This window comes from Nansenia antarctica (assembly GCF_963989245.1).
Source record: "Nansenia antarctica genome assembly, chromosome: 2".
NCBI lineage: Eukaryota > Metazoa > Chordata > Actinopteri > Argentiniformes > Microstomatidae > Nansenia > Nansenia antarctica.
In genome coordinates, this window is record NC_137675.1 from 17622086 (window position 1) to 17634498 (window position 12413).

A 12413-nucleotide genomic window follows, 5' to 3' on the forward strand; every position below is an offset into this window, starting at 1 on the left:
TATGGCGAGTAACGTTGACAACCAAAGTTGTTTAGTGCATGGCCAGCCAGTTGATTACAGTTGCAACGTTAACTGCTTTTGCCTTGATGGAAAGTAATCCAAAACCTCCTATTGCTTGATAACCAACTTATTTCATAGAAAGTATATTGTTTAGTTAACTTAGTTGGTAAGATGGATTGAGGGCCTTTACCTGGTCCATCTGAAGCTGACAGCGCAGGTGAATTCAGCTTCGGTCGTTTTGAGTTAGGAGGTCCGACGTCGAGCAGGTTCTCAGCCATGGTGGTGGTTTACAGTTGTTTCTGATTTACGTATTAGGAAGAAAAAAAATAAGGAAATCCTGCGACAGAAAAAGTTGTTATGACAACCTCCACCTTTTCGAGCTAGCACGCTAGCAAGCAGTTAATTTAGCAGCGAGTGAGAATTTCAAAAAAGATGCAATAGCGCCCCGCTTCGCCACCGCCATTCACCCCATGATAATCCAACACCCAACACCCACATTATATCGTTAAATTACCCCAATAAAAAATATTGTTCACAAAAAATTCAACGTCAAAATTAAATAAAAAAAGATGTTCAAATGGATTGTTGCATTCCTGTCAACAAGTCGTTAATGTTGGATGTTCAAACAAGCACATTTTGTGACGTCAAATTTCTTAATGCAAAAATCTTTTGAAGCTCCATAATAATGCACAACTGCATAAAAATGATATATTTTTGCAAAATGGTCGGTAAGTCGCTGTCTCTTCTCCGGTTGCCTCCGGTAAACAATACTGCTGCGAACGGCGATAGGGGCTGACGCGCCGCACTCTGAAGGGGAAAGCAGATATACGGGGCTTTTCTAGCCGACGAACAGGGATCGAATGACCGTTGTTTCGCACAAAATATCTCCGAAACGATGAAAGTACTTCGCTTTGAGTGGGAGGATGCCGTCAAACCTCGGTTCGGATGCTCGGTTTCTAAATAAAAAATAGTGCTTTACCGAAATCCTAATTCCGAGGCACGACAAGATGGCGGCTGTTGATTCCTTCGATACAAAAAGTTTTTTTTCTTTTTCCAGATCGACTGTGGAGGGGGAGGGGTCGCGCAATCACGCCCTACGTAAACCTACGGCGTGCGTCATTTAGTTTGACTGAAATACCGCTAGGGGCGATATAAGCCTTTATATATCAGTCCTTACACTGTCTCTCATATTTCACTGATTTAACTTGGTAATGAAAACACAATTATTCACATCAATATGTTAGACAAGTTATAGTGGAGGTAAGTACTAAACCTCTAGGTTGAATGAAGATGACACAAATAAAGACAAGTTTTGTTCCTTTTTATTTCTGTACCTGAACATTGTGTCCCTCTTGTGAACTAATGTTTATGACTGTTTGTTGGCACAAGATGCTCTCTCCCATCCTACCCCCCCCCATTCAACTCCCAATCTTTGCATAACCACATAATATAGCATGGCAGTTGGATGTGGCACACCATGAAGGACTTGGAGTATCGAATATTGTCACCAAATTGCTTTTTATCTTCTCTCTGATTCGACTGTAAAAACATCTGCAATTAACCAAAAATATATTCTCCAATATCATGATAAAGTGAGCAGAAATCTAAAAGTGTGAATGCAAACAATTGAAAACGCATGGAGAAGAGGTACAGTCACACAAGATTGAATAGAATGGAGCCTACCGTGCAATAGTGTGTCTATGTGATTTGTGATAACTTCTAGAAAATAGAATCCTCCACAAACATGATCTGAAAATCATTTAAAAAGTATGCGGTCTACCTGTACCACATACCAACACGCAACAGTGCATTTCAAAAAAAGAGGCGTAGAAGTAAGATTAGCAAGGGCAAACGTGTTAGTCATATAACTTGCAAAAAAGTATATTGTAGTTGCTGGGGAGATCTTAAACAATGCCAACAGGAGTGTCCAAAAGTTGTCATTGTACTAACAAGATAGTACAATATACAGTAGATACCTTTGAAAAAGAGTTAAGTTTTGCAATATGTTTGTCAAGATCATAGGTAGATAATTCACTCACACTCACACAATCAGACATACACACAGAAACTCCTTTTCATAATTTTTCATAACGTCAAAATCTGCCACATGCACAAGTATAAAACAAAAATCATATATGTGTGACATTATGCATTATGTACATACACAGTGAGTGCTTTGTGCAAATGTATACAGATTATGTTCATGTGTTTATAAATGATACTTGGATAATGTGCACAATAACAAACATACGAAATAGCACATGTACTGATTTAGAATTAACAAAACAAAAAAAACACAAAAACATACATCTGAAGGTCAACTAAATGAAAAGTCTTTGGCATATTTCATATACTTTGTTCAAATGTGATGTGAAAGACATTTGCATCCGAGGATGACTTTAGGTGTGCTAAAATATTGCCGTCAGCAAATTCACTAATTTATCTAAAGAATTGTTCAATTAAATTATTTCCTCAACAAAACAAGGGTTGAAATGTTCAGATATATTTCACCTTTTTAATTTAGTGACTGTCCAGTATAGATTTATTTTGCAGACACACAGGCTCAGTCACTGGTTCAATACAATGTATGTATCTAACTATGTATGCACCCTTGATGTCAGATATTTGTGATAGATGTGTCTCCCAATTGAATAACATAATCAAAATATCTCAATTGCTAGGCACAAGTAAAAATATAAGAAATACCAAGGTTCACTGGAAAAGGAAAAGGAAACAAAGTAAGAGATCAATGAAAGCACTGTATGAGGGTGAAAAACACACACACACACACACACACACACACACAGGGGCACGCCACACAGACACACACTCGCACACGCACCGCACACACGCGCACACGCACACACACACACACACACACACACAATAAACATTTCCACCCCCCTAACCTTCTTCCTCAATCTCATAACCAGAGAGCACAGGTCACCTTTGTACTCTTTATTGCCTTCATAGTTGTCCATGATGGTGCAGGTATTCAGGTGTGTTGTAGAAGGGGGTTGTGTGCCCATTTCCCCTCAGCCCCAACCTTCCTCCCTACTCAGGGTATTCCCTTTCACCCCACTGTAAACCCAGACTTGACTTATGTTGCCTAGTCCCAGATCTGTATGCGGCATACATACTGTATGCGATCCAACTCCTCTGACTATCATACATTTTCCATGCCTTAGCATGAGACAGAGACAACACATACTGATTTTGGACCAGGTAAGGATTGTTGGGCCCTTTGAATCAAAACTTTAAAAACCTACTAAATCTACTACAAATAAATACTAATATAATTCAAAACAAAAACACTGAGCCAATTACATACCAGAAGATAATGTTAAAAACGGTCTGCGTGTGTCAAAGTGAACAATAAAGTATATGGCTTTTTTTTTCAAGTGTGATGAAGAATAAAAATCACTAACACATATTGATTCAAATATCCACAGTGCTTAAGATTCATAATTAAAATGTGTGTGGAGTTAGATATAGGAAATAATCCTTGAATGTTATGCACAATATTGCGTAACACAAAGACTTGAAAAGGCATATGACGAACTAATTAGCTTTTTAAAGTCCAAAATCTAAACAAGGACATTGACATCAAAAACAAGACTCTGCAAAGCAAAAGAGGCACTGGAATAGTACACTATTGGTGTCTCGTAAACAAAAATGATGTTCTGACTAAAACTTCAATAGAAACAGAAATTGTATTGCGCACATTTGGCACATTGACCAGCCAGTGGCACAAGGATTTATTATCCTTTTATTATTGAGTCCTACAGACCTCGTGTGGGTGCTCATGTTAAACTTTATACATTTATCTCTGTCTTGTTGTACTGAAAAGTGTCTGTTATTATTGAGCTGAGGTCCCTTTATGGAGACCTTCAGCGGGCTGGGCTTAGCTCTTCTTGGTTCTCCCTGCTACACAATGCAGAACTCCCCAAACACCTAGGATAAGTTTACTCTACCCAAGCTCTAATATTCAACCATTGATAGGCAAAAGCAAAACTGATCCTCGTTCAGCTCTATGGGGTAACTTCCACTTTTGCCCACTCTCTCCTCAGTCAAAAAGGCTGGGGAAATCACTTGCATTGATGCACGCACACACACACACACACCTGAACTGTAAGACACAAAAGTGGGCCAAAGGTAAATCCTACAATAAACCCTACAATAGAAAAAGCTATCGTAAAAAAAAATATATTGAAAAAAAGGGAATATATTAAGAGGGAATAAGGAGAGAAACTAGAGCAGCACTGAGGACGCCGTGGGCACACCACCACCCTTCCTACCTGGTTCAGTCAAATCAGTCCGTGAGAGAAAGAAAGCACGAAGAAATAACTGAGGAGAGGGAGAGAGAGAGAGAGAGAGCAAGACAGAGATTTTCTCAAACAGGAGTAGCAGTCAGAACTGCACAAAGCGCACCATTTCCTCAAACATACAATCATCTTCATCATCATCCACCTCCTCCTTATTCATGTCATACAAAACCTCTGCAATTCAAAGAAAATCAAAAACACGGTTTGTCTAACTTTTTTTAGGCACTACAAACAAATTATAAACTCAAAGACAACAACAAAAAATAAGTTGCATTGCACCCAGGTAACGATAACTAAATTAAAGTGGCACATTTTAAGTACATGAATACAGTAGAGCCCCTCCCCCTCTCATGCAGAGGCTGTGATTGGATAAGCGATCAGACGTCCTACCCTTAAAACCAGCATGTCGCAAAGCTAAAGGCAACCTTGATAAGCTCTATGATTAGCTATTGGTTGAATCTGGTGACTGTCAAAACAATTGTTTCTGTGGAAATTAATACATGAGTTGAATGAGTTCCATTTAGCTGTGTATGAATCTTGTCCAAATGTACACTTGCAGCCAATATTATCCCTGGCATATCTATCTATAAGAACCCTGTTTAACAACGTTTAACAGCGATATTTAGTCTGTGTGATGATTGCTATTTTACAAATTGATTGTCACTCACAGTCTCAAAGTATTAAGTGCCTTCCCATTTTAATAACCAAATCATCCCTTACTTTTCCTACACTAGGCTACATTCCCTTTATTTGATTAAAATGTGTGCTTTTGAGTGTACTTTTCAGTAAGCAAGGCAGAGAGGCAGTTTGATTAGCGAAACACTGTCCCATTGATGAGTGGCCTTGGAAAGGTTGTGAGAAACCTGTGCTTACCATTCTATCGACTAGTTTGATTGTCAGATGCCTAAAAAGCTGGACTCAAAATGTAGAATTGTAGCCCTATTTAGCCTGCCCTAGTGTATTGGGACTATGTGGCACATTGGAATACTATAGGCCTACTATGAGCCCTTGTCTAAAAGCAGAATACTTAAATAATACTGCTTTTTGTGTTTCTCTCATTCTACCCATGATCCTCCTCCACTAACAGATTTCCCTTAGGTCAGGTGTAACACAACTGATCAAGTGAAAACAAAATGATATGGCACAAACAATAAAGATGTTATCATAACAAATAATTGCATTGAAAAAATAATAATAACTTGGGAGTAAGAACCACAGCATCATCCGTAGTCTATGTTTAATATTTTTTTATGACAGCCATGCTAAGATTGTTTCAATCTTTTGCGTGTTTTGTTCGATATTCATATCTTGTTCGTTCTCAGTTCTAGTCCTGAAGGCACTTGATCAACCAATGAAAAAGCTTAAGAAAAAAACAACATCAACAACAACAACAACAGGCAAAAACCTCCAGCCTTCCTCCTACCAGACCACCCACCATGTTGTGTCTCACTGTGCTCAACACAGCAAACCCCCCAATAGAAAAGTGATGAGCCCTCATACTGTAGCTTAGCTACAGGTCAGTGGCAGTGTCTCTGTAGCCATGTTTCATTGTGTAGGTTTGGGTTCAGAGGGCTGAGAGAGGGTTAGGGAAACACTCTGTGTGTGTGTGTGTGTGTGTGTGTGTGTGTGCGTGTGCGTCCGTGTGTGTTGCGTCCGTGTGTGTGTATGTGTGTGTGTGTGTGTGTGTGTGTGCGTGTGTGTGAGCGTCCGTGTGTGTTGCGTCCGTGTGTGTGTGTGTGTGTGCGTGTCCAGAGACAAGAGGAGCCCATACTGCAGACCCTCTCCTAGGACATCCTTCTGTGTGACAGACTTGGAAGACTGCAGTCACAAAGCAACCCAAAGGACCAGCGACAGGAGAGTGGAGAGAGAGAGAGAGAGAGAGAGAGAGAGAGAGAGGCAAATCAGAGACGCACAGAGAACTCATTGAGCCCTGTGAGCTCGTCGGCCTCCTCCTCCTCCTCTTCCTCGTCCTTCTCTTCCTCTGTCAGGTTAGTCGGCACAGGGTGTACCACAGGGGCCACTTGTGAGGAGGAACGAGGCTCTGGGTCTGGAGTAGGGGTGGTGGGGTGAGGGTCCGTGGCTGGGTGACGCCCAGTCTGCCCAGGGAGATCTGGACCGTCTCTGTACCCCTCTGCCCTCACCCCTGTGGGCTTGTTTGGGCCTGGCTCTGGCCCTCGCCCTGGAGGTCCCACAGCACTCGTTTGGGTCTGGGGGGCAGAAGTGGAGGAAGAGGAGGAGGAGGAGGAGGAGGAAGGAGGAGGAGTGTAAGAGGAGGAAGAGGGAGGAGCTACTGCTGCTGCTTTAGCGACAGCTGCCGAAGTCTTACCGGCCCCGCCTTCTCCTGTGGGCGGGGCCCGCCCCTGACCGCCGCCCGCCTGCGGTTGGACCGCCGGCGAGACGGCCAACCGGTGCTGCGTCCCGGGCTCGCTGTCCCCGCTCTTGGGATACAGGAAGGTCCTCATCTGACCTTTGCCCTTGACGTTGACGGTACCGCGGTAGTCGAACTCCAAGCCCATCCCGCTCAGCGCCGCGTGGCTCTCCTCGCTCACCTGGACCCGGCACTCCACGCCCGTGGAGTCCATGCGGCTGGCGATGTTGACCGTGTCGCCCCAGATGTCGTAGAGCAGCTTGGTGGTGCCGATCACCCCCGCCGTCAGGGGCCCGTGGTTGAACCCGATGCGCAGCTTGAAGCCGAAGCCCAGCATGTTCTTGTTGAAGTCGTCCAGCACGCCCATCATCTCCAGGGCGAAGTCGAACAGCGCCCTCAGGTGGGCGTGGGGGCAGCACCCCCATGCGTCGCTGCCGCCGCCTGGCCGCACGCTCAGCCCCGACGCCGCCATGTACGTGGCGCCGATGGTCTTGATCTTCTCCACGTTGGCGAAGTCGGGCTTGCGCAGCAGCTCGTCGAAGTCGCCGATGAGCTCGTTGAGGACGCGGTAGCACTCCTTGCCGCCCTCGTAGCTCTCCTCGTAGAACTCGCTGAAGTTGACGATGCTGGCGAAGATGACGCCCACGCTGTCGTGGTTCTTGGAGTAGCTCTGGGTGACCTTCAGCTGCTCCGCCACGTGGATGGGGATGATGTTGCCCAGCAACCAGTCGGCCTGGTCCCGCATGTTCTGGATCTTGATGCGGTGCTTGTCGGCCTCCACGTTGCCGTGGTAATGCAGGCGGTAGCTGACCTCGAACTCGCGGTTGAGGAACCACACGAGGAGGAGGAGCAGGAAGAAGGCCAGGACCGCCTCCGGGACCAGCAGGTCTGACGGGCGTCTGAGGACCGCCGGGTCTGGCCCGGGACCGGGTTCTGGAGTGGACCACAGCTCACCAGTCAGATTAGTCATGTTGTTGCTGTGACGTGGAGGGGAAAAGACGAGGGAAAGAGAGAGAGAGAGAGAGGGGTGTGGGGGACAATGAGAAAGAGAGATAACATGGGAGGGGTTTGAGAGAGAGGGAGACAGACATAGAGAGAAGGAGGAAGAAAGAGGAGAGGCGGACAGAGAGACAGAGGGGGAGGGGGGTGAAAATAAACAATGTTGTTTCATAAGAACCACACCCATTCTCATCTCACCATGCAAACTCTATCACTGCACATGTCAACTGTGTGTCTTGAGCTTTCACAACAACCCTGACACCTCTGCTCTGAACTGCCAAAACAACCAACACAACATTTCATCAGCACTGAATACATTTCCATTCATTTCCACTCTTCAAAAGTAGCTTCAAAACCGCACTCTGCATCAAGTCTCTCTAGGCCAGCTGGGTGGCGCGCTAACCTATGGCTGGTGTAAAAAGACTAGCCAACGCTAGCTGTCTGAGTCATAGTGCTAGCTCACATTTCCATACAAATATACTGTGGCGAGAGCGCCACATTCAGTGTGAGGGGAGAGTGTGGGGACTGTAATTATGAACATATAAAAGAGGGCCCTCGCTCCTGTCGCCACTCCCCCCACCCCCACCTAAGTGTCACTCATCCATCCGAATTCTCAGTTTCCACGGAGACACTCACCCGAGAGCCGGAGAGCTGTCATTACCGGAGCTGAAAGGCAAGAGGACCCGTGTCAGTTGGAACAGAGGAGCGATGACGCACTCTTACAAGACTGGTCAGAGGTCAGATACAGCTCCGTCACACTGTATGTGAATGTGAAGCCCCCCCTGAGGGGAGTGAATGGAGTTGCGTTGAATTGAATTCCAGATGTTGTGGGAGTGTTGGGTGTACACAGCCGGGGCTGCAGTTCCTCACCCTGGCCTGCCGAGGGGGCTGTAGAGCAGCACCAGCAGAGCCACGCCTGCCACGGTGGCCAGGGCAGAGCGCATCCAGAAGCTGAGCTGGCAGAAGTTACAATACTGGATGATGGCGATGATGATGGCACAGCAGAGGAACATGGTCACCTGAGGGGGAAGGAGGGGGCAGGGGGGGGGCAGTAACAAACAGTATGGAACGGATTCGCAATGGTTAACTAAACACACAGAAATAGATTTGATGTGAACAGAAATACGCTTTAAAACTGACAGTGACTTTTGACAGAGAACAAGTTCAGACACTCACACGTGAGCGTGTATACACACACACACACACACACACACACACACACACACACTCATCCCTAACACCCAGTAGAGTAGTTGTGTGCTGTCAGAGCAGACTAATGATGACAACACAGTGTTTCCCACAGGAGTTTGTGAGACTGTGGTGGGTGGACCGCATATAAAAAAAACAAGAAATATTGGGAAACAATTTTCGTCAACAGGAGGGGTGGGGGGGACATACATTTTTTTTACATTGTTTTGAGACATGCTAGCAGAGACATTTTTCATCTACGGGGGGGGGGAGGGGGGAGGGGGTTGGTGCGAATCCAAATGATCATTCACCGGGGGTGCTAGCAGCGAAAATTTCAGCGTGAGCAGAAATTCTCTACAAACGATCTATACACATGTCCTCGTCCTTCCCCCCCCCCCCCCCCCCCCCCCCGGCCCCCCACCACCCCCCACTCTCTCTCTCATGATCTCCCCTCACACTGTGATTGGTGCCTAACATCTTCAAAGGGGGGAAAACTCCATAATTAACTGCTCTCCGGAGGATTACGACTTTGATCTGACTGCCCTCAAGGAACGAAGCCTCGGGAAAAAAAATCCTTGAAAAACAAGATATCAAAACAGCGCAGCTTGAAAACACTCTCGAGTTTGGACCGCCGTCAGAGAGCAGGATGAGATGCTGGTGGAGGACATCCATTCGGAGGACAGGCTCGTTGCACCTCCGCCGGCCTCCCCCTTTGTTGTACAGAAAGCAGTGCTGGACGAGATATGGCATCGGCTCAAAGCGCCATAGTACTTCTGAGTGCGGTCGCTTTAGTTTGCTGCCCAAACTAGGGCCTCTTATCTCCGCCGCAAAATGGACTCAAAGAGAGAGAATGTCAACATTTCTCTCGCCAAGGTCCACAAGTGGAGCCCCCTCTCTCCCCTTTCCCTTCTACGGTTGCTGTTGGTGCTAGTTCTACCAGCACTGGCTGTTTCTACCGAGGCCCTGCCTAACAGCCCCCCCAGCCTAACAGCCTCCCCAGCCTAACAACCTAACAGCCTAACAGCCCCCCCAGCCTAACAGCCTAACAGCCCCCCCAGCCTAACAGCCTAACAGCCCCCCCAGCCTAACAGCCTAACAGCCTAACAGCCCCCCCAGCCTAACAGCCTAACAGCCCCCCCAGCCTAACAGCCCCCCCAGCCTAACAGCCTAACAGCCCCCCCAGCCTAACAGCCTAACAGCCTAACAGCCTAACAGCCCCCCCAGCCTAACAGCCTAACAGCCTAACAGCCTAACAGCCTAACAGCCCCCCCAGCCTAACAGCCTAACAGCCTAACAGCCCCTCCAGCCTAACAGCCTAACAACCCCTCCAGCCTAACAGCCCCTCCAGCCTAACAGCCTAACAACCCCTCCAGCCTAACAGCCCCCCCAGCCTAACAGCCTAACAGCCTAACAGCCCCCCCAGCCTAACAGCCTAACAGCCTAACAACCCCTCCAGCCTAACAGCCCCTCCAGCCTAACAGCCTAACAACCCCTCCAGCCTAACAGCCCCCCCAGCCTAACAGCCTAACAGCCTAACAGCCCCCCCAGCCTAACAGCCTAACAGCCCCCCCAGCCTAACAGCCCCCCCAGCCTAACAGCCTAACAGCCCCCCCAGCCTAACAACCCCTCCAGCCTAACAGCCCCCCCAGCCTAACAGCCTAACAGCCTAACAGCCTAACAGCCCCCCCAGCCTAACAGCCTAACAGCCCCCCCAGCCTAACAGCCCCCCCAGCCTAACAGCCTAACAGCCCCTCCTCTTATCACCCTGGGTCCCTCGGCTGGCCCTCTTCTGAGGGGGTAGGTACACACACCCATACGCAGGCAGGCATGCACTTACGCACACGCACGCACATGCACACACACACACACGCATGCACACACGCACACACACACACACACACACACACACACACACACACACACACACACACACACACACACACACACACACACACCCCATCCACCTTTTGACCCCCCCCCCCACCCATTGCCGCTGTCATGCCAAAACCTGCCGCTTGCCAAAAGCTGCCGGGGGTGCGGCCTAACGCGTCACGACCAGCTGGCACGCGCACGCGTCACGACCAGCTGGCGACTGTGACGTGTCAGTCTAGTGTTTTTGAAACCTCCGTTTTGACAGCCCATTAGCGAAAAACTGTAATTTGCCTCTACAAGTGTTAATATGTCATTTTATGAAGTTTTAATATGTTTTCAGGAGGGAGTTAGCGATTAGCGATGTTTAGCTTAGCTTAGTTTAACAGAAGTATCTTCACTTTTAACATGACTTCCCGTGGTCGTAGAGGGCTGGTCGACGGCTTAAAATGACCGTGTAGACCTGTAGACCTTATCCAGCTATAGTCTTGTGTTTCACGGTCATTTTAAGCCGTCGACCAGCCCTCTACGACCACGGGAAGTCATGTTAAAAGTGAAGATACTTCTGTTAAACTAAGCTAAGCTAAACATCGCTAATGGCTAACTCCCTCCTGAAAACATATTAAAACTTCATAAAATGACATATTAACACTTGTAGAGGCAAATTACAGCTTTTCGCTAATGGGCTGTCAAAACGGAGGTTTCAAAAACACTAGACTGACGCGTCACAGTCGCCAGCTGGTCGTGACGCGTGCGCGTGCCAGCTGGTTGTGACGCGTTAGGCCGCACCCCCGGCAGCTTTTGGCAAGCGGCAGGTTTTGGCATGACACCTCCCCTCCCTCCCTCCCCACCCTCCCCCCCTCCCTCCCCACCCTACCCCGCCCTCTCCACTCCCCTCCCCTCTCCTCCCTCTCTCCCTGCTCTCCCCTCCCCTCCCTCACCTGGATGGAGAGGTGGAGGCTGTAGGTGAGGTGGGAGAACACCGACACGGCAGGAAGTGACACGAGCACGGCGCCGACCAGGTGGCGGGGGACCCAGCCGGAGCCCACCCTGAGCAGGGTCTGGGTACAGCCCAGCACGTTGTCCAGGCAGAACGTCATCCTGGGAGAGAAGAGGGACACAATCAGGAAGGTGGACAGGATGGAATGACTCAAATAATAGCGCAGGCTACTTATTTAACCCTTAAAGCACCACAGATTCCTCACTCCACTGACACACACCCCCACACACCCACACACTTGTCACTGAAATACATGTTATCTAATAAAATTGCGGACATGTAATCCGATCAGTCCACTGAACCCTCTCTCTCTCTCTCTCTCTCTCTCTCTCCCTCTCCCTCTCTCTCCCTATCCCTCTCTCTCTCTCTCTTCCCTCCCTCCCTCCCTCCCTCCCTCCCCCCCGTGCTTCATCTCCCTCCCTCCCACCGGATAGACGGCACCAGAGACCACCTCTAGACGGCATCGAGCAGGCCTCCCCCTCCCTCCCTCCCTCCCTCCCTCCATCTCCCCCTCCTTACCGGATGGACAGCACCAGAGCGAACAGCTCCAGCAGGCCTGCGGCGGTGGCCAGGCCCAGGGCGGGGGGCGGAGGCGTCTCCATGGTGACCAGGGGGGGCAGGAAGCAGGCGAGGGTGAGGGCGAAGAAGACGGAGCAGGAAAGGA

General features: G+C 48.3%; 2 protein-coding genes across 2 annotated transcripts in view; both read right to left on the reverse strand.

Moving 5' to 3' along the window:
• The window catches only part of crebbpa (CREB binding lysine acetyltransferase a), a gene marked incomplete at its 5' end in the record, with an annotated part of 56828 nt that extends 56550 nt beyond the window's left edge, over nt 1-278 (reverse strand). Inside the window, one exon of the mRNA XM_080523782.1 lies at nt 191-278. Coding sequence (XP_080379908.1) covers nt 191-278 — 88 coding nt within the window. The remainder of the gene's footprint in view (nt 1-190) is intronic.
• Nucleotides 279-6226: 5948 nt separating this feature from the next.
• Nucleotides 6227-12413, reverse strand: part of LOC308149887 (adenylate cyclase 9) — a gene marked incomplete at both ends in the record, with an annotated part of 24048 nt that continues 17861 nt past the window's right edge. The window contains 5 exons of the mRNA XM_080522767.1: nt 6227-6504; nt 6652-7670; nt 8563-8711; nt 11691-11850; nt 12269-12413. The exon at nt 12269-12413 is cut by the window's right edge and continues 64 nt beyond it. Of these exons, the coding sequence (XP_080378893.1) occupies nt 6227-6504; nt 6652-7670; nt 8563-8711; nt 11691-11850; nt 12269-12413 (1751 nt within the window). The remainder of the gene's footprint in view (nt 6505-6651; nt 7671-8562; nt 8712-11690; nt 11851-12268) is intronic.